The sequence below is a fragment of the Rissa tridactyla genome, chromosome Z (assembly GCF_028500815.1).
Source record: "Rissa tridactyla isolate bRisTri1 chromosome Z, bRisTri1.patW.cur.20221130, whole genome shotgun sequence".
Taxonomy (NCBI): domain Eukaryota; kingdom Metazoa; phylum Chordata; class Aves; order Charadriiformes; family Laridae; genus Rissa; species Rissa tridactyla.
Window position 1 is genome coordinate 41,785,767 of NC_071497.1, and position 23,271 is coordinate 41,809,037.

General features: G+C 38.8%; 1 protein-coding gene across 17 annotated transcripts in view; it reads right to left on the bottom strand.

The window, feature by feature from the left end:
* The window catches only part of ERCC6L2 (ERCC excision repair 6 like 2), an 88,229-nt gene extending 69,093 nt beyond the window's left edge, over positions 1–19,136 (bottom strand). For 13 of the 17 annotated variants that reach the window (XR_008463722.1, XR_008463723.1, XR_008463724.1 and 10 more), the window contains exons 1-9: positions 18,659–19,135; positions 14,933–15,357; positions 11,717–11,836; positions 10,068–10,261; positions 8,416–8,577; positions 6,979–7,186; positions 5,389–5,529; positions 3,722–3,835; positions 2,082–2,201 (exon numbers count right to left, since the gene is read on the bottom strand). Coding sequence is in view for 12 of the 17 variants with exons in the window: in XM_054184963.1 (XP_054040938.1) it covers positions 2,082–2,201; positions 3,722–3,835; positions 5,389–5,529; positions 6,979–7,186; positions 8,416–8,577; positions 10,068–10,261; positions 11,717–11,836; positions 14,933–15,357; positions 18,659–18,677 (1,503 nt within the window). In the remaining 5 variants the exon portion in view is untranslated. Of the gene's footprint in view, positions 1–2,081; positions 2,202–3,721; positions 3,836–5,388; positions 5,530–6,978; positions 7,187–8,415; positions 8,578–10,067; positions 10,262–11,716; positions 11,837–14,932; positions 15,358–18,658 lie in introns of those variants that run through there. The other 4 variants (XM_054184973.1, XM_054184965.1, XM_054184964.1 and 1 more) reach the window with 4 other exon arrangements.
* Between the last annotated feature and the right edge of the window lie 4,135 nt (positions 19,137–23,271).

Below are 23,271 nucleotides of genomic sequence, written 5' to 3' on the forward strand. Positions count from 1 at the left end.
ATTACCTACAACCTATATAAAAAAAGCCTTGAAATACAGGAATATTGATTGGTACAGACTGGTAACAAGCTAGAAGACCAAAAATTAAATAACAAGCACAATCAGGAAATTCTCTACTGAGACAGAATGAAGATGAGCATTAGATGATTCACTCATAATAAAAAGAACACCAACAGGAGTAATCAACATGGCATTAACTTACTATTTTTAATCATGCATTTCTCATCTCTTTCTACTTGGGCATTAGACTACATGACCTTTAAAGCTCCCTTCCAACTCAAACTATCCTATGATTGTACTTATATTTGGGCAATCTATGCAGGAGTGTAAATTGGCCTAGCACTTATCTACCAGTAGCTCAGCGATTCGTTTTTCTAACCATGTGGATCTCTCCATGTCAAAAGTAAACATTCAACCTGCCTGACATCTCATCAAATATTAAGCCATCAGTACAAGCTCAGTGTACTTAAAAAGATAACAGCCTTTGCTCTCTTGCCACCTTATGATTATGCCCTTACTCTGGCGCTGCAATATAGCAGAATCTTCTTCCTTACCACCCAAGGCGACTCCACACAAACATGAGAAGAGCCTTACTGCAACTAGTCAAGGTAACACCCAACCTACACAGCCACAGCCAGCTGCATCCCTGAGATGACACTGCAGTCTATGCTGTCCCAGAAGCAGCTCAGACTTAGGGCCACAGTTAGGAACAGATTCCCCCAACAGGCAGCTCTGTAAACTGCAGACTTTAAAGGCGCATAATGCTGGAACCTCTGCCTTAACTCAAGCATTTTTGCTTGCCTGTGTTATTCACTAGTGCGTCAAAAAATACATAATGGGAGTGTCATAAGGCAACGCTGGAGTGAAGTATGCAATAACCCCAAGAGAAAAATTTCTAGACAAAGCTAAATTAGTTATAACCAATAAAAGAAGAGCTTCATAAGCACCACTGAAGAACATGGTCTTGGTTTTTACAGGCATGTATTAAATATTTGATGATAGCTAATTTAACAAAAAAGTTGACTTTCACAAGATAACGAAGTGTATGTAACAAAGGTAATATGCAGGCCTCTCACATGTATGTAATAACAGAAAACAAAGATGTTGCTTGCATAATAATAATAAAAAAAAAAAAATCAATAAAGTGATAACAACCACTACTGTTACAAAAAACATGGTCCAGTCACTGCCTCACTCCAGTCCCAATCATCAACTGAATATCCGGGTTTACAGAGAGATCAAAAATACAGTGTACTTCACTCTGCATTGCTTCTCATCCCCCAGTTACTCTCACTTCAGGAACACTCCTAAACTTAATATGGTTTTATTTTTAATTAGCTACATTAGACATCTTTTTCAGTTATTCATCCTGTTCCCCTCTGAAACCAGATTCTGAGGCATGAAGTTTTACAGGTTTACACTTAACATGTTTATTTTGTTCATCTTTAGCCTGGCTCCCATTAGCCTCATTTGATATCCAAAGGATTAGAAGAGACAGTAAGCACTCAGTACATGTTCACTAGTTCCATGCTACTCATGATTGTCCTTCTCACATTCATCCTAAGACTTTTTTTCCAGGCTGGAGAGTCCCAGCCTACTCGGTTGCTTCTGTCCTGCAGCACTGACCTTTGTGGCCTTTCTCTGAACCTTTTCAAGGTCTAACTCATGCTCTTTGAGAGAAGGGACTGCAACTACCTACAATATTGAAGTCTGCACAAATCATTAAGTCCATAAGGATTTTGTTTCACTCTCTTTTCCTTCCCCAAACATTTCTGACTGCCACTGAGTCAATGGCTTCATGGAACGCCCTTGACTACAAGGTTCATTTCCGTGACTGCCACTAAATATGTGAAGCTAACATCTTAGGATATCTTAGCATCACAGATCACTCTTATCTGGTCTTTGCCTAGAGGCACCCCAATCCAAGACGGGAGATCTCTACGGTGGTACCACTATCATAAACAGAATGATTAAAACCCACAACTATTAGGTGTATTTTTTCCTATATCCATAGGATATAGGAAACAGAATACAGGATATACAGCCGCAGATCTTGTTTTCCCTCTAAAGAACAGGATTACCTTCATTTTTCCACTGTACTTTGGATCTGAAATGGTTTCAAAGGCTGCCTCTTTGCTTAACTGCACAAAATCTGGAAAACTGGAAAATACCTGGCTGCACACACGTCTGATATGTGCTTCCTGGAAGAAAAGCAGAAAGTTTGAACAGGTGTTAAAAATTAGAGCTATACTGGGATATCAGTAAGCCATACATGGAGTTCAACAGGTTGAAACAAGTAATCTGCTGAAGTAACTCAACCAGAAAGAGTTATGTGGTTTCAATTCAGTTCACCACAAAAGTGCTAGGTAAAACATCTCCTGTATGTTTTAGTTTGCTTCATTTTAGAAAGGAAGAGGATCCTCATCTGAAACAATGTATTCCAGTTACTAGAGTAAGAGATGCACAAAATTTCTTCTCCCAGGCACAGACTGAAATAAGACTGGCCAGAATTGTCAGGCTCAAAAACTCTGTTGGCTTGAGGTTTGCATTACCCATCAGTTGTGTACAAGCATTTTTCTTGACCCTCTGGCCAATATAAGCCAATATGGGAATTGCATATTGTCCCACAGATATGACAAAAAAACAGTATGGGAAATGCAGTTAAAACTGTTCAAAAGCCACATTAAAGCTCCACTGCTAGAATTTGCATAGCTCTAAACTTAAATGCAACCACACATTTTAAGTCTACTTTTCCAGTGGAGCGGAAGAGATCTCATCTCTCCCCCAAGATTAACACATGTGATGGACTTTAATACTAAAGGTAAGAAATACTACAGAATATTAGTTTGTTCAGTAGATTTTGGGGAGGTTAGTAATTATGTATGCCATAAAAGACAGTAAGTCTCAAAATACTCATATATTGCTATTTCAGTGGCTATTTAAACTCTCAAATGTTATTGCAACAAATACTACATACATAATATAAAAAAAGGTACACTGAAAATGTTTGGGTATTTACTGCATGCAAGGCCTGGACACTAAAAATAACATTTCCTACAAAACCAACACTGCTTTAATGGAACAAACTTGCCAAAATTTGCTAGGATTTTTTCATTTCCATTCCCTTGTGGCTTCTGAGAGGAAGCAGTAATATCCCTAAATCCCTTTGCTCATTTTTGGATCTCAAGGATCATACACAAGCATTTTTAAAAAGTGCCATTTATGGGTCTTGTAGGTTACTTGCCACAGTAACAAGATAAACTGATACTGTTCTCTTGTTGAGCATTTTCTACTAAAACGTGTTTCTCATTATTTAAAGCAGCTTAGCTCTGAATACAAAACACTAGAGAAAAAAACAACATTCTAATTGCTTATTATTTATTTATTTGCACAAAGACATTCCTCTTACTAGGCACTTGTCATAAGTGTAACAGAAATAGGATTATTAGAAATCATTAAAAATTAACTCTTCCCCTAAAGCTCTCCAATGTTTCTATAACCCATATTTTCAGATATGCATAAACTAAATTAAGGCACTGTTGTGTAACGTCTCTATCTGTTAGATAAGGGCTACATTCTGATTTACTGAATGGAAAAGGAATTTTGCAAAATATCTTAATTTCAATTAGTTAAGACTTAAACAGGAGGCCAGCAGCAATTTTCATTCAAGAGTTTTCATCCCATTTTCCGTAAGTATTTTTTAAATACTTCTGAAACTAACTTGCTGCTTGCTAGTGTTGTCCGTCTGCAGCAGTGCAGCATGATTTGCAACCTTCTGTAGGATTGTCAGGTAACTGAAGCGCAATGACTTAATTGTTTCACCATAAGCATTTACCTAAACAAGAAAAAAGAAAGTTTATGCAAACAAATACTCCTGAAAATAAGAAATAATCTAAAATAAGTGTTATTCTTAAAAAGTTTAATGCATTAGCAATTCTAAGTAGTCCTACAATTGATCCCAAAGAGATGCATACTGTAGTTCTAACAAAGATTTAGTGAGGTTTTTTTCCTCAGCTTTGTGATCCTATTGACAGAAAACAGCTTCCCAAAAAGAGAAAAAAACAAAGTGATGTTCATAGTTTGCTAAACATTTCAGACAGCATGATATCTACAGAAATTACTAAGATAACCAAGAAGTCCTTGGTAGATAAAAAGACAGTAACCTTACAACTGATTTATATATAAATCAAACCAGAACTGTTTGAATTACTTCCTACCCTGTAACTGCTAACTTTACTTTTCTTTACAGTAGAAAAGTATAAAGCTTTATAAACATCCCAAGTAACATAATTCAAACAACTTCAAACATTCTATAATGCAGCATCAGCTATTCTTCTGGATATGGCTGGCCTATTAGACCAATGTTAGTTCTCCTTTCCCTTCTCAGGTTACTAAGCTTCATGGTTAACTTTGGAATAAGACAGTCCATAAGAGCACTTAAGCATCTGCAGGCCTGTCTAATGCCCTTTGTGAATTAAGTTCAACAGCATTTTACTTTTTTTCTACAAAATATCACAAGATATTTTGTAGAAGAACTAACACTAGTATCCATGGAATATTAAACAGGCTGATAGAGGGATTGTTTTCAAAAGATGCAGAAGATTAAGTCAGCTACATCATTTGGAAAAAAAAAAAAAAACCCAACACAAAAAACCAGAACACTATGCAAGAATCAAAACAGGCCAGAAAGAAAATGGCGAGAAGCAATTATGACACATACGCTTCTAAATGTTAAAAAGACATGCTTAATCTGAGCCTGCTGAGTGATACAGACAAAACAAATACAAAGCTAGACTAATTGAGTGTTAATGAAGTCCAGAGACAATAGAAGAAATCTACAGAGCTGTTACTTGTGAACAAAGTTGTACTTGGGCTCTGTGGCTACTGTCAGGAGTTCTCCCTTCAACGATGCAAAGCAAAGTGCCTGTTTAGTGCCATAGAAAGACACAATCCAACTGCAGTTATGACACAAGCAAAACCCAGACAACCTGCTGGGTCCAGGATGTCCCTGATTTGCAAATTCTGCACTGACCACCTGAGGCACATGGGAGCTGCATGCCTGACACATACTGAACACCCCAATGCAAAATCCTTGCCAACATCAACTGTTTCACAGGTGCACTTAATACACCAAATCCAGAATTTACTGCATAAATAACTACCACCTGCTCAGGGCATGCAAAGTAGCTTTGCTGTAATCCCAAAGTGCCTAACTTCATCATGCTCGTGATGCAACCACCCATGTTTCCAGTCAGGATTTCCCAAACAGATGGCCTACGCAGCTATTTCAGTCAGCTCTTCATCAGCAGAGAGTGTCTCAAGAAAAACTTATCTGTTGCTCAAACCAGAAAGACTATGTTCTAAATTCCAAACAGTGCAAGTTCTTACTTTGTAACAACAGCTCTTCCTTTTACGGCCGCTGTTGCAGCTACAGGGCTCTCCTGCTCGTAATACTAAGCTTACATCCTCAGTCTCTAGGACAGCCTGATACACAGCTTTCTGGAATTCGGTCAGGGAACAGTACACCATCTGCCAAAGAGAGAGAACCCCCAAAACACAATTATGTGTGGCATACAATAAAAAGCAAACAGCATTGGATCAAAAAACATAAAATATTGAAAATAAAGTAGAAAACAAGAAGGTATTTGCTCAAAAAGTTACATGAAATTATTCTACTACCAAATGAAAAAAATCTGGGTCTTGACACCAAAATAATATGAAGTTGTAGCCAAAATGTACGGATAGTTATTTTATCCCCTTCTGAAATTTTACAGAGTATCAGTATCAAGCTGCAACAACTTGTGTTAACATTTCTACAAACTTTTCAGTATAGCTTTTGTGGAGGGATAGGAGGAGGGAAAAATGAGAGAAATAAATGCCTAATCGTAATTAGGGATTCCCCTCTGCTTTGCCAGTTGCTTAATTTACCCTTTCTTTCCTCTTTTTAGGCACTAGATGTTGTAGGGCACTACCACAGGCAGGACAAACAGAATAAGCAATGGGAAGGCCAGGATCCACACAGTGCTATGGCCAAAACTCTTATCCCTCTTCTTAGAGACCATGGGTGGCATCTGCATGACATCCTTAGTCTTAAGCAGCAGGAGACAGAAATCCCAAGATCATTCCTTAACCTAGGCCACCCACACAGCAGCAGCACCATGCTGAGCTATAATAATACAGCAGTAACTTGAACATATACTCACATTAACAAGCGAATGAAAAGAATAAAACCTGCTAGATTTAGAAAAGCAACTGACTGACGTTTGTGTTAATCTTTCCTTCAGAAGACAGTTTAGATGACATTATTATACACTAAGGATGAAGAATAAATACCAAATTTTGAAAACAGAACCAGCCACAAACTAACGTGTTAGTTAGAAGGAAACTTTCCTTCAACTTAGAAGGAAAGCATGAATATATGTAATAAGAATCTATCAGAACTCTTAGCTATAGTCGTTAAGTATCATCACTTTATATAATGTTTACAATACCATTAGATGAACAGGATTACACACCTATCAACTACTAGCTTTAGATTTGGGGTTTGTCTTTTATTTAGTGATCAAAAATGAGGGAGTTAAAAATAAAAAGCATACTGTTCTATGTACAAAGTGTCAAGCTGTGAATTCAGCAGTCCTACATAGAATTTCAAAAGGTCTACATACATTGCATTGGGTTTGCACAGATAAATACAAAAGTGCACATAAAACAGACGTGTAAATCACTAGTCAGAAGTCTAGTTTTTTCATGCTTGATTAACTCCATTTCAACATGCAATCACAGTAATTATGTGAACAAAGCACACTACTGCATGTGCATTTTTTCCAAGGCTCTGGATTCTTATTAAATTCGTAAGTCCAAAAGAAAGCCATAAACTACTAAAGGCATGATGAAAGAGAAAAAAACACAACAAAAACAACAAAAAAAAGAAAAGATATATCCATTAGCATTGTATTTGAAATGTGCAAGCGCTCTTACTCTGTCTTCTTTTTTTGGCAACTGATCACTGATAAGCACTTTGGTACGTCTCAGAAACCAGCCGGACATTTTTCTTGCTAGCTTCACCATGGCCTTACGACCTGTTGCTAGCTCTCTTTTAGTTGCAGTGTGCCTCTGGCCATGCTCCACTGGATCAGAAAATTTCTTCTTGAAATGTAGTCTGCTACCCAAAAGTCCTGGTACAGCCCTGTTAAAAAACAAAAGGGGGTGTGTGTGTGTGTGTGAAGGAGTAACACCATTTTCTTTACTCCAAGGCAATCTATCTTTTTCAATTGAAAGCATACCATAAATTGTTTATGGCTAACAGCAAGAGATCTTAAATTAACAATCACTAGAGAAATTACTAAAATTGTGCATATAAGTAGAAACATATAGTGCTTCCAGACATGCCATTTTTTCAGTTACTTACTGTCATCCTGCAATGTTAAGACAATCTCTTTAGGAAAGGATTGCTATCTCCGGAAAAACTAAAGCTCAGCAGAGCAAGTCACCAGTATACAGAACCTCTAAACTACAAGGCTGTTACTGTTCAGGAGCCTAAATTGGAAGCAAAGCAGTCATGTTTTCAATTTTTACTTTTTTATTAAAATCAGGTTATGCAGATACTGCAGTTTACTAAATAAAATCTTAAGAAACCCAACAGGAAAAAGAAATTGGTAATCATTAGCAGCACTACATACTGGAACAATCTATAAATACCAGCACAGGATGCAACACTAAGCTTACTGTTAAAGCATTGATTTCCTGATATTTCAATTCAGTTTGTATTTCCTCATATTTAAGGCATGTTTGTTTTGTTCCTCCTCTGCAAATCATCCCCAGTAAGTGTTCTATGTTTAGATTCATATCCAGGGTTATTTCCACCTCTCCCTCTTCATCAGAGGTTTTCCTGGACAAAACTGTTGCTTTACAAATATGTGCACTTGTGTATTTTGAAAAACAGTAAAATACTATTACTTTCAACTTACAAGTAAGTCAGAATGACCTGCACATATTAGACAGAGTAAAGGCACAACATTGTTTGAAACTGTGTAATGATTCTCAGTCTACTGTAGGGAAGAGACAAAAAAGAAAAAAATAGCATCCTCAAAAAAGAAAGGTAAATGAGGCGGGGGGAGAAAATAATCATAACTGCCTCCCAAATTCCCCAAAGAAGCCAGGCAATAAAAGGACCTCCAAATTTATTAAATAACTGCAAAATACATACTGCAGATGTATGTATCAGGAGCTTACCTCCAAAACACCCATGGAAAAACATACATACATTCTGACAAAACATTGGGCATTTTGGGGGGAGGGTTGTGATTTGTTGTTTTTTGACACAGATGGGTCCAAATCATCCAGCCCTATCCCAGTCCCACAGCACAGTTAACATATAGTGGTGTTTAAATCATAAAAAAAAGGTATTTTATTTACCAGTCCATAACACACCAAAGTTCCTTCATATTGTTTTGAAGAATGGTTCCAGTAAGACCTATGCGAACACTGCATTTTAATGACTTCATGGTTTGAGTTATTTGAGCCTTTGGATTCTTGATTCTATGTGCTTCATCCACTATCACAGCAGACCACTCTACGCTGCAGATCAACAAGAAATATTGTATTAACTGAAACTACTTATCCTATCAATCCACATAGATATACAAAGTGAAGTCAGCCACACACATAGCCATGATTATTATAAAACACTATTACTTTTTACTTTTCCTGTCTTACATTGTATTATACTACTCAGTATCCTTATTTTCTGTTTGCCTGGTAATTTCAGTCGCCATAGTTGGGTATAATGGCTAAACTATATAACCAAATAAATAAACTACTGTTAACGGTGTCAAATTTTCTGTGAAGAAAGTAGCTTTCAATCTCTGGAGCAATCAATCCAGCACATCTCACCAGCACTAATTCCACTCATACGTAAGATTTAGAAAAATTAAATAAATCTCTGAAGGTAAGCTATTGAAACATGCTTAACACAGGCGTGCCTCATTTTTCCAACACAACCTATCCAGTGTAACCAGAATTATATTGAAAGCATTTTAATCTGCATGGTTTCTTACCTGAAAGCATCACTCAACTTCTTTAGTATCTATATGATACCAATATGCAGAGGAGTTTTAATATTTCATGAATTCGTGACTAGGAGGAACATATCTAGAAGCAGGGACCAAAAGAATTAGGGTACTGCTAACGCAACTCCTTTAGTCTTCTCCTATCTATCTTCTTTTTCAGACCTGAGTGCGGACAGAGCTGGAGATCTGATTGTTTTGGTGACAGTTATCCACAACCCTAGGACATTCACAGAGGCCCGGACCTTTCCCAACACCTAAAACAACAAGATCTGCAGAGGCCCTGACAACAGCAGCTTTTAAGGGCAGGCTGCTACTGCTAGCTATTCATGCAACTGGTACCTTACTTCCAAGATGACCTAAGAAATGAGGACCACTACGATCAGATGACAGGCTAAGTACTTCTGAACACAGCCAAAGGCAACACTCCTAGTTTGAAAAGGCTGACAGATACGGAGCAAATAAAGTAGGATTTCTAATACAATCTGCTGTCAGAAATGCCTTGATTCTGGTAAATCCATCAGGTATTTAAAACTATACACAGGGACACACATACGCATCTTGTATCTCAAAGTTTTTAGGACTCAAGAACTTCATCAAGCTGCTGAAAAGTGCAAATAACAATGAAAATACCTTTTGAACATTTTGAAATTCCGTAATTTGTTCTCCTTACACTGCACTGAAAGATAGAAATATCTTCTCCATATCTTTTAGCCACTACCAGTTTTCACGTAGGCAACTCCTGCATCTTTTAGAGAACACTTCATGAACGTGTCAAGAGCACAAACTAGCTTTATGAAAACTATTCAAATGTCTCCCAAGCATCCCACTACAAAGGTAGTATAGGGTAAACTATCCAAGGACAGTTAAATCAGATTCTCTTCTTCAACACGAGTCACTGGATTTAACAGTAAATACATTACATAGAAAGAATAAGTACTTGCAAAGAAGAAAGCAAAATTAGACAAACAGTTAAAATTCTGTGTGTAGAAAAATCATTACCTGTTAAATTCATCCAAATACAGGCGAAGTATCTCATACGTTGTAAGGGCAACTTCACATTTCCCTTGCTTGATGCGACTCAAGTCATCATCCTTCTTACTGCCATGTAAGACAGAGACCTTAAAGTACCCCCACATGTCTAACTCGTCCTTCCAGTTGTATAGCACTGAAAGAGGGGCCACTATGAGGAAAGTCTGAAAACAAATAGCTGTTATATTATTACTGAAAAACAACAACATAGCACTTTCTTGATAAGGAAAGTAAAAATCTTGAGATTTATTTTACCTATTTATAGTTTGAATTGTTTAATTTGTCACTTCAAAGCACAGTATAGAAAAATATCTGAAGAGCCAATATAAATTCAAAAGTTAATCAGTTTACTCAGATTATGTAAACAGTACAGATGAAAAACACTGTAATACTACAAAAGCTACCAAAGTAGTACAAGTTACTCAAATTATACTCTAACAACTGCAATAAGACATGAGACACTATCACTTTGCTTCCTTGTAGCATCTGTATACCATAAAATGTTTTACACATGCAGAAAAGAAAAGGATGTAGAGGGTAAGCAGCTTCCTTCCATCCACAAGTCTAATCAATATATGACTTCAAAACAGAAAGACCTGAAAAGGGTTTAAAAATTTAAGACAGCTCTTACAACTCATTTAATATCATAGGATAATAAAATCAATTAGGTGAGAAGGAATCTCAGGAAGTTTCTAGTCCAGCTTCTTGGTCAAAGCAGGGGCAACGCTGAATTCGGACATTTAGGGCTTTCTCTACCCAGGTATTCAAAACCCCCAAGGATGGGGTGGTCCGCAACCTCTCTGTGACCTTTTCCAATACTTAATTGTCCTCAAAGTTAAATTCTTCTCTTATTCCCAGTCAGAAGCATTCCTTTTTTTTTTTTCACATGAAGTGCTAACCCTTCATGTCGTCTTCTCTGCTTATCTTTCCTTAGGAACCTGTACCCCTTATTCACAAAGCTAGTGTCCTGTGAACCATTCTTCCAGTTAAATATTCCAATTATTCCAATAAAATAAAAGTAGCAATGGAAAAAAGAAATTGCATGGGTTGTGTGGTAAGTAAAATTAAAATGATCTTCACATTTCTCTTGGTCATGTATCTTTATTTGCTGTATTTAATTACCTAGATTATCAGTCAGCATTACTTCTGACATTATTACAGTCATTCAAGAAAATATGCGAGGTCACAACAACATTAGCAATAAATTTTCCAAATACATACATTTGCCTTAATTATTTAAATATCACGTTAATATATACAAATGTGCTTTTTGCACTTCAGAAACACAACCACACAAAAATATAATCTTCTACTCACTGACATTGGCTTTTCAAAGTACTCTAGCCAAAAATCTCATCCAGGTTATTTCCAAATGTTCTTTGTTAGTGCAGATCAACAGTGTTAACAGATTAGACAATAAAGGCCAGATAATGCACTATGATTATCTGGAAAACTGAAGGATTCCCAAACACTAACAGGAAGGCCATGAACCCCTAATTTACCTAAGTAACTGAATATAAAAAATGAATATACATAAAAAACTTCTAAAGCAAACAAACAAAAAAATCCAAGTATTGCTTTTACCAAAATCCTTAAGTTTGTATCACTAAAAGCTGTACCTTCTTGGGGTTGCACTTTTGTTCTTTTTTCATTGTCCTCAGTAAAAATTCTGGCATATTATTTTCAATATCTTCACGTGTTCCCTTTTTGTGCAACACTGCAGCCAAAAATGAAATGACCTTGAGAAAGAAAGCAAATCTCAGTGATTATTTAGAAAAATGCAAACAGAAAATGAAGTAGTTTCACTGAAAATAAGCATTTAGGACAAAAACTTGGATGATATTTAAAAAGGGGATTTGGGGGAATTGTTTTTTTGGTGCTTGTTTGTTTATTTTAAATCAATCTGTTCCCATGGGAACCCCTTCCCTTGGGAGAATCCTGAATTCATAATAAGAGCAATTAATTGCTCTATTTTACTCTTTCACCCTCCAATCTAAGTGGAGGAGTCCCAAAAATACAGAATAGATTATGAACGAGTCAACAAAATTTGGGGATGATGCATTGCCTTGCAATTTTCTTCCATTTTCAAGGCACTTGAGCCTTTGATGATAAAACAGAAGGAAGAGATACTTGCTAACCACATACCCAACACTACTTCTGAAAAAGGTAGAAGAGGTTTAAACTAGAGTTTTTTACTAATATGTCGTTTTCTGTATGTTCCATTCCTTCCAATTCCTGTTGTTAACTTGAAACCAGTTCTCTCTGTTATGTTTGCACCTATATTCTCTTATCTGCCTCAAACCAGTCAAGGTGATTTCCCTTTGATTATGAGGAGACACTTACTATACTGCATCACAGTGCAGACAAACATCTCAGCACAGGCTATTCCAAGCAGCTCCCATGGTATTCCAAAACAGGAAAAAGGCACAGAGATATCTAGCCAGAACATTCAAACCCATAAACCCCACTTTGTATCCACGGGACTAAGCAGCAGCAAGAACCAGATGCATCATCAGAGAGGTACCCTTCTTTTGAAAATTCAACAGGCCCCCCTTTACTCTCAGCAGACAGCTCCAGCCACTTCCTTTTGCAGCTGCTACACAGCTGCTCATAGCAGGGCATATGTAAAGCTGTCATCTCCTGATTTCCAAACAAAAGGAAATTTCCACAGCTTTCTCCCTCTAGCGATGCTAGGAAAAGAACCAGCCAGGAGTGCAGAAATGCAGGAAAAACACCTGAGAAGAGTAAAGGTAGATGAGCAGAAGACAGAGGAAACCCCTCACATATGGGGCCACAGGGTGGGAAAGAGACATGCAGAAGAAAAGAAAACCAAACATTTTAATACATAATTTTTCATATAAACTAAGGCTGAGAGGAACTGCAAGTTGCACATGTTGTTTGACTTGAATTTTTTTTAAAATCCTTTCAAGAATAAGAATAAAATTCAACTGAACACAAAATCTCCATGTGTCCTCCAGATCCTCCATTTTTGGAAGAATTATGCATCACAAATTTGTAACAATAGCAAAAGGCTGTAAAAAGGCAACTCTGCTGAGAAACCTTTGGCTCTTCCAGAAAAAGCAGGAAGCAATCCTAAAGACCTTAATAGGAAACTTTAACTTACTGCAATCATGTTAAGAATCAACATTATTCTACTTGCCTCCACCTCAACTTCACCTTGAAATGAAAGAGCCACACAGTCAGGCCATTTAAGCAAAAGTGAGTTCAGAAGTACAAAGAATAATAAAATGCAAAAGTTTTCTAGAAAAGTCTATCTGATAAATCAACCTACAATTCAGAAAGAATAGGGTTCAGCCAACTGACAAACATGATACAAATTTTCTATAAAACTAAATCAGTTACTTGCTACTTGATGAAGTTTAATATTTATTCTTTCATACATACTAATCTTTTCTAAACAAGTGAAATCCTCTTTTACTTCATATCCACTGAACTGCCTTTCCTGTACTGAACTTGAAAAACATAAAACTGTTTTACAAAAAATACACAAGGTATTCTTTAAAACTTCTACCTTTCTTCTGCAAACTTGACACTGTTATTAAAAGAAATAACAATCAGATGTGAATTCCACACAATAACACAGTCAGTGTGATAAATGGGACCAGGTCTTTACAGGATCAGTTCTGAGATTCAAAAAATATAAGAAACAGAAGCAAGAAAACTCAATTCCACACCACCACCCTCACTCAGTTTACTTGTATCTCATAAAGATGCTTCTTACTATATGAAATTGGACATTTGCTGTTCTGAGCAGAGATAAACTTCCACAACTACCAAGTTCTTAAACTGCCATGGACAAGAAACATGGCCAAGGTTAGGTAAAACATAAGGTAAAAGGATGCAGTTTAGTTTTAATAAACATCTGTTAACAGATCATTGTCAGCTATACAAACCTATGATGCACCTTTAAATGCTCTGTCCAGAGAAGTTTTGCCAGTTCAGTTTACTCACTCCTTTTGTCAAGTTTGCTACAGAACATTTCTTTGCACTGATGGGTGTCTGTCAACATTCTCCTAAATAGAAGGGCAACACACACTACAGCCAGAATTTGTCAGTGTAAGAATAAGCTTCCATTTGACACATGACAGAGGGGGACAAAGACTAGCCAGCATAGATTCATGCTGCTTACTTAAAACCAGACAGATTAAAAAGAATTTTCAAACATAACCCCCCCCCCCAGTTTTAGTAAAATAAATAAATCGGTTGGGCCACACTGATTCAAAGCATAATGGAAAAATCCAGTTACACTTCATCCTTTCATCAACCCAAATTGTATTTCCAAAAGACCGATAAAAATAACATGGAACATCTATGCACTTTTTCCAGAGATGGGAGTAAATGTGTCTGCTCCTTCTCGTTCCCAGTACAGTCAAACTACTGGTTCCCAAGGAAAAAAGGAAAAACACATTTAAAGAGCTGTAGTCAGATAAGAGCTGTAAGTGGTTTTAGCATACTTCTGTGCAAATCACTTTCATGATGCACAGGTAGCAATCCTCAAAGTACATTCAACATAAAATGAATACTAACATTTTAACTACCATAACTGCCTGTGCTTACACTAAAAGGGTTCACAACCCAGTTTTGTGGCAGGTCAGAAGTGAATCTCAAACACAACAATGGTTCCCAGCTTTAAGTGCTGTCCTGGATGGTCACATCCTGCCTCCTCCAACTCCACAATAGAAAAGGAAGGTTAAGCTTCACTGAAATGCCCTTTCTTAAATACATTATTTTTTAAAAAGATTTACATCTCACAGAAAATCCATCCCCCAAAAAATTACCTGTTCTCTCAGTGTGTAAAAATCAAAAAAGAATACCTGTATTGTCTTGCCAAGGCCCATATCATCTCCAAGAATACATCCTCTTTTATTAGCATAGTGTCCATACAGAAATTGGGCTCCTTCCCTTTGATAATCACGCAGGTATCTATTGATTGTATATGGGATAATATCACCACTGTCAGATAATTTAAAAGGAACTGCAGGAGATGGAAGATTTCGGTCAGGAAAATAAGGCTTTTCCAGATCACCATCATCAAATATTAAGCTTTTCCAGGATCCTTTACTGGCTTCAATTCTACGAAGTTTAGTTATTAGTATTTTCCTTTCTTCAGACTCCAAGAATGATACAACAGCAAATGATTTTCCATTCTTGTCCTTTTCAATAGAGGATATTTTTCCTTCATGAAGTTTCCCATTCTCAAGACAAGGGGCAAGGCATTTTTCCCCAATATGCCAATTTTCTATAAAAAAAACCAAAACAAACAAACACACATAGTGACAAACTGGCCAAATGTAGAAAGTATTTAATTCTGTCACATAATAAAACATTGGATATAAATTTATTTGACAAAATGCATACAACTTAAAAGATTTTACTGAAGGTAGCAGCAGAGTTACAATACTGATTAGAGAAGGCAGCATTACAATTAAGATACTGATTACTGTTTAGAACAAAATCCTGAGTTAGATATTAAATTATAATTTGCTGAAGTGCTGTTATTTTATAAATATCTGAAAGTATATAGGAAAAAAACTCATGTAAAAGCCATATTCTGATACATATTTGTTTCACAGTGGCTTCACACAGTCAAACACCTATAAGATGATGCCTGCAGGTTTAGTGTCCAATTAACTGACCATGTGAACTGGTCAAAAAGGCCTTCTATATTAGATACACTTTTGATCTACCTGAATCTAGTACCGCAGCTACAAATATAATCACATAGGAAACCATCACCTTTCTCCTAATAAAGTCTGGAACAGGTAAAAAAAAACTTATGTTTAGAAACATCAGAACTGTACTTTAAGAACAATTAGTAGCATATCATTTGCCTATATCATTCATCAACGTGCCTAATTACTCAGTAAACTGCTTATATGGCTGTCCATTCTGGAACTGTCAAAATCTGTTCTTCTATGTGGTCTCACTACGGCCTTAATACAGCATGCCAAACCATTAACAACAGAGGTGACTGAACTGCTTCATTTTCAGCTATCTCAGTTTCACATTTCATGTACAAAGATTTTTTAAATGGTATATACATGCTGCTAACAGAGAAAGTGGAAGACAATAACAGCAGTGTATCAGAGTCCAATGAATCCACTTTGTACTGACAAAGAAAAACCCAACAAAATAGCTCTATCAGAAAAAACAGGGCCTTCACTCTTCACAGTAAAAGATAAGGCATAGTAAATAACAGTTGCACACAAAGTTTTCCAGATCTGAGCTGAGGAATTGTTGGCCTTTTGTGTTTGTGGAAACAATTTCCAACCTTACCCTGCTAAGCCATCCCAAAACAAAGAGAAGAACACGCATGATTTATTTCAGAACTTTCACTGTTTCTTATTTATTTGTTGGAATAAGTTCTGCCACTTCTGAAAAAGTCATTATCTGCAGCAGTGAGAGGCACCTAAAGTTTTTATGGGAAGGAGCAAGAGAGACAACTTTGCATCAGGGCAAGTACTTTGTAACTATGATCAGTACTAGTACACCTTTCTGTGTGCCTTAATCCAGCTACTTTTCGGAGGAAAGGAAAAGAGGAAGTCCTGAAGGCAAGAAATGCCACTTTGCCCCATTTTTATGTGTCAGTGCAAAAAACTCATGGAGAAGATAGGTTCTTCTCACTAGTTCCTGAGGTCACGGAAGCGTACGCTCACAGGATTATTCTCCACAACATACTACTTAAATCAGTGATAATCATACGTAATTTTTAAAAAATTACTAAATTATATACACTAAAAGAAAAACATTCATGTAACCCCCTATTCTGCAACCAGCACTGGCCATAAGTTGATATCCAGGTAAGAATAAAAACTGCACAAGCATAAAGAATACCTCTCTTCTAAAATTCTTTGTCCTTAAAGTATTCTTTTTGCTACAGAGATGTCCTGGGTCAGGTGTGGTTTGCTCATTTAGCAAACACCAGTGGACTTCTCTTTTTCAAGTAGCTCTATTCCACCTTCAACGCATGCAGATTTTTTGCATTCAGTGTCTTCTGACTATGAATTTCGCAGGTCTGCTCTCCAATACTTGACAACCTTTTGCCTGCTACAAACTTGGATCCCATAACCTAATGGCCCATTAGTTCTTATATTAACAAGATCATAAACCATGACCTCTAGGTTAAACTTATAATTTTTCAGATGTCTTTCATAACGCCCCCCATCATCCTTGATAACTTCAACCTCACACTCTGTGACCTGTACATAAGCTGCTCCATACCTTCAGCCATTCCCACCAACCTTTTCAGAGACTTGAAGCTCAAACATATCTTTTTGAGGCAAAGGGTGAAGTACAGACAGTATGTTCAACAAATAATACATATCTAATCTCTTAAAGTTTAAGGCATTTGTACTCTCTCACACATGCTCAAATCTATGCAAAAAAACGTGCACATGAACTTCCCCCAGTAGCAGCTAAGTTCTTGAGCAATTTCTCGAAGACTGTAAAAATGAAACCAGCTATAGGCAGCACTGTTAAATATGCAAAACAACGTTTAAAATAAGAAAGCACTTCCATAATTATTTTCTTTCACAGTAATATCTGAAGTGACGCATGAGATTAACGACACTCAAGTTAAAACCACAATTTAAGATGACAGTGCCTTTGTTTTTAACTAAGCATTTACTTGAGTTTAATGAATTGCATATGACTTCTCAGAATCAGGGTTCCAGGTGCAAAGTGGGATAACAGGTTCAGTATTACCAAACTGCAAACCTAGTGGTAAACAAGAGAATGAAACAAAGGGGAAGAAAAGTAATGGCATTAAGGACACCACTGCTGCAAGACCCCAGAAAATAGTGCTGTCCAAGCCAAAGCAAGAATTGCTCCTTTAACTAGCCTGATTCGCTAACTTCTTGGGCTTCATAGCATGGGTACAGGCCACTTCCCATCAATGAAAAAAGACGGTATTTAAGATGCTTGGTTATACTTACACCTTTTACCACAGTTGAAAAAAATGTGCCATATTGACTGTACTAAATCATGCTGCTAATGGCCTACTGTCACACATTTGCTGATTTCAACTACTCCTCTACACAAAAAAAAGAGCAAAAGTTCCATGAATGCTTTATAACTGTTGAAGTTTGTCCACTTAATGCAGAGTGCAGTTTTTTTTACACCCTAAAAAACGATTGTAACAGCAAAATTCAAGGATACTAAAGAAAAGCATTGCCCTTCTTAAATTCAAAGCTTAACTACAAAGTTGTTAAACAAGAGAGGCTAAAAAAAAGCTCTAAAATGCTTTGAGTCCACTTAACCACGTGTTTCCACCTGTCCCAAGAAACACACTCATATGTTTCTGAGAAACAAAACCAGAGTTTTCTCACTGAACGTTTCTAACATGTATACACTGCCAGACTTCTCACACACACACACTTCAGCTTCGCTGTTCGGCAAGGCCTCACAGCACCGTGGCACAGAGATGTGCGCAGAGCCATACCCAGCAGCTTCCACACCTGCCCTCTTTTCCATCTGGGCAAGCGTGAATAAGCAATTAGCGCCTGAACATCGCTCTGCAAAGACACACGGAAGATGCTTACCTGAGACACCATCACACATTTTAACTTATGGCCGTGCAAGGCCCCACGGAGCCCGGGGGCGGGGGTACCCGGGGGCAGCTGGGGACCAGAAGCCAGCCGAGCCCACCGCTCTGGGGGCCTACCGCCACAGCAGGGGGACCACGGGCCCGTCTACCGCCCACACCCCTTCGTTGGAGGCCACACGCTCCCCCAGGGGCAAGGCACAGCAGGGAAGGGGCTGAGGAGGCCCAGGGGGGCACCTCACGGCCTGTCAGATAGGGAAACCGTCGCCTGCCCTTCCATCGCCGCGCCACTGCCGGCCCCGATCAGGACCGGGTGGGCAGGAACAGTGCCCGGGGACGGGGGCGAGCGGCGCCTTGGCCCCCGCCCCGCCGCGGCAGGCTGGGCCGCAGCCGGTCCCCAGGCCGGGCGCAGCGAGAGGATCGGCGCGGAAGGGCCGCGGGCTGCAAGGAGCCGGCGGTGAAGGGGGAGGAGCGCCAAGTATCGCGAGGTTTGCTGGAGGTGTCGCGAGAGGCTGGTGGGGAGGGGACGGGTCTTGGCGGCCTGTCACTGTCCGTGTCCCGGTCCCGCCCGGGGTCCCGGCTGTGGCGAAGCCCTGCGGGGCAGCCGGTAGATGCGGTGCTGTGGCCCGGAGGGCGGCCGTGGGCGCTGGTGGGGCGAGTCCCCGGGAAAGGCCGGCGCAGGGCCGGGAGTAACGCGGGAGGGCGCCGCGGCGCCGTGTTGTACCCCCCAAATTAAGTTGTTTTTCCACACAGAAACGGCGGAGGTGGAGTGTGGTGCGCGTGGTGGTGGTGGTGTACGGGCCTGTGGCACGGGGCAGATGTCCCGGACCACGGTAGTTGGCCCTGAATGTAGCGCCTGCGTGGAGCGCCCCTAGTCCAGCTGGCATGGTGGGATCTTGACCTGTACTACCCATACTGCAACTGATTTTCCTCCTGGTGCCGCACGTTGTACCAGTCTGCAGAGGAGAGGGGAAAAACGGGATCTGCAGTTGTTTTCTAGGAAATTGTGCAGGTAAGGAAGCAGGGAGAACAGTAGGTGCAACAGAAGGTGGAAGTGATGCTCTTGCAAACAGTGGCCTTGCCTCTGGCATGGTAGAGAGGAGTTGGCTGCGGTGGGGTGATGGGAGCATAGAACCCTAGAATTGTCTAGCTTGGAAGGGACCTTGCAGATCATCGAGTCCAACCATCAACCTAACCCTGCCAAAATCACCACTAAACCATGTCCCTCAGCATCATGTTTACCCATCTTTTAAATACCTCCTGCATGGCAATTCCACCGCTTCCCTGGCAGCCTATTCCAATGTTTGATAACCCTCAAGTGAAGAAGTTTTTCCTAATATCCAATCAAAACCTCCCCTGGCATAACTTGAGGCCATGTCTTCCTGTCCTGTCGGCGTTTACTTGGGAGAAGAGACCAACCCCCAACTATCTGCAGCCTCCTTTCAGGTAGTTGTAGAGAGCCATAAGGTCTCTCCTGAGTCTCCTTTTCTCCAGCATGGTGCAAACTGGAGATGCAGCAAAATCTAACATTTGGGGAAAGGGCTGAAGCAAAGAGGGGCCCATGTTCAACCTCTGTCCATTTCCAGAAGAGTTTAACTGGATGCAGTAACACTTTGCAAATTATAAACTCAATCAGTAACAACCATCTTATTCTTGCTGAAAAAATTCAGCCCCGCCAAGTAATCTATCCAGATTGCCTTGAACCTCGGTAGCAATTTAATAGAATGCTACATGAAGGGCATGAGTTCTCAGATCCTTGCTATTACTTTGTCAACATGCTTTAACATGCAGTTAATAGCGCAATACTAAATAGTACCACTTAAAAAAATTAAGAATATATAAATATCATGCAAGATCTATTTTTAAAGCAGCTTTGATTATTTTTTTAATGCAGGAGACACAAGTTTGGGATTAATCTCTTGTCACTGTAATTATGTGATAACTTCAATTGTTTTAATGACATGTTAAGGAGGGATTAAGCATTAGAGAGAAAACATCCTTTTGGGCTTGTGCAGTAAAATTGCGTACAATGATAATGGATAATAAGACTAGCTAATCAAAATTCTACATCCTACAATATTTTCAGAAACAAGGCAAGGCAATAAATTTTCTAATTCATGGGTCTACGGGTTGTTTCTGCATGCAGCTGACATGCAGGCAGCTACCTGCCTGCTCTAAGAGTAATGAAGACCTGTAGCAGTGTTTAGTTGCTTCTTTAAGTTTTGTGCTGTTAGCCAGAATTTTGTTCTGACAGAAGTTAATTAAAGATGTATGGGTTTTGATTAGCCAGCTGTATTAGAGTAATGGGAGAATAGCAGGCATGAAGGCACTAATACAGTTGCTGCAACAATAAACTAGATGAATATCAGGCACCATATATGCTGGTGAAGGTTGTTCAAAAATAAAAAGTAATATAGAACCAATAAATTATATTGTTTTAAAATTATACATGTAGTCAAGCACTTAACTGCACTTAACGTTCCAAATGAATGTGCAAGAACTACACCATCACAAAAAGAAAGCTGAAAACAGAATGACGTTTCAGATTTTAAAAATTTGGCAAAATAAACACAATATAACTGTACCATAAACTCATATGTTTAATACACCTCAGCCTGCAGAGCATCTTAGAAAAATCAGTGAGAATATTGGCTTTCATTCTAAGGCAAGCTTTAAACTGGATCATGTTTGAAGATAAATGAGTGTTTATACCACAAGGTGTTTATTTAATGAATACTATGTTGCATTTGATTCTTGCCAAGATATTTGTGCTTAATAAGGACTCTTTCATGCAGAGTACAGCTGTTATTTTATAGTCACAAATACAATATTATGACTTCACAATAGAAGGAAATAAGAAACAGATTAAATTCTTGCTTAAACACTTGTAATTTTTCTAATAAACAGGCAGTAAAAATCTGCCTACACTCCAAGGATCCCGTTTTGCTTTTATGTCAGTGGTAAAACCTCAGCAACTTAGCTGGAAACAGAATTGCACCTGAAAATCCCAGTGAAGGCACTAGGATGAGTCCCCATTACAGTTAGGTACACTCTTGTAACTCTTCCCTTAAAGAGGGAGAACAAAGGGAGCAACACACCCTTAAGATGAGCAGTTGGTTAGCATGTCAACAGGTAGTTTGACCATTAAAATTCCTCTTACAGATTACAAGAAGTTTCTGTATCTTTATTCCACTTTGAAAAAAAGGTAGAAAACAAGCTGGCTCACTAGGATTAGGACCAGGCTCAGTTTTCCAAGGTCAGAGAATTAGTTTGTTCTGTTATGTATCTTTCAAAGTTTTTGGAGCATTAAAGTCCTTCCAGGAAATCTTTCTAGCTCAGGGTAGAAGTTGTTTGCTAGGATGTCAAAAATATCTCACACCATGTTTCTGCAGGGAAAGGTTTGTAAAAGGATTTCATTTTGAAAAGCTGTTGCCATTACTGGAAAGTTGAATATATCCAAACTCCATATGAAAATTTGAACTCTGCTCCTATTTGACTTAGTTTAGACTTCATAAGAGAAGTGTTAGGCTCAGATAACAACCAAAATGAATAGGATAGCAGGGATAAGCACTTTTTAAATATGTGCTATATCCCTGAAAGCATTTCACACGTAACATTGTGGCCTTCCTGTTCACTCTTCTTTGACAGAGAGAAGAGATGAATTAACTGATGTGCATCTAAAAAGGGCAGTTTAGTTACATTTACAGCATCCTCCACAGTCAGTATGTCTGAAAACAAAGTAAGCTAGTGATTCTCAGTCTAACTGAAACCCAAGGAAAGCACATAAAATTTTTGAAAAGGCAGGAAAGTCAGTTGTTTAAGTCTATACTAGAAAAAAGAAGAGGTGGTTCAATTCAGTGGTATTAATTAAGCATGGTGGCATTAAAAGTGCTACAAAGAGAAATTCGGTAATGTACTGTGCACTAAATTAACATTTTGGAAGGCCATTTGTCTCTCCAGCAGTTCGTTTGCCACAGTATTTTACACGTTACTCATTAACAGTATTCAATAAACTCTCAGAGTTCTTTGTGGAAATCAGGCCAATGGTGCTTCTCTGAAGTGTGTGTACCCTAGTGCACACGCCACAGGGATCAAAGAAGGGACATTTGAGCCCTTGTGTGCTGCTGCAGGGCTAGGCTCTTTGCAATCACAGAGATATGGCAGGAGAGCTCACATGACTGGAGTGCTGCTGCGGACAGAGCTGGACCAGGAAGGATGAGCCAGGGCAGTGGGGAGCAGAATTGGTGTTTTATGTGAGAGCAGCAAGGATACACGGAGCTCTGTCTGGTCTGTAGCGACCATGAGATGGTACAGTCCAGGATCTTGAGGGAGGGGAACAAGACAAATAGCAGGATCATAACCCTGGATTCAGGAGATCAGACACATGCCTGACCAACACATTAACCTTCTACAATGAAATGACTGGCTTGGTGGGCTAGGGGAGAGCAGTGTATGTTGTTTATCTTTACTTCAATAGGGCTTTCACCACTTTCTCCCATAACATCCTCTATATAGAGGCTGATAAAGTATGGGCTAGGTAAATGGGCAGTGAGGTGGATTGAAAACTGGCTGAACTTCAGGGCTTAAAGTACTGCTATCAGAAGCACAAAG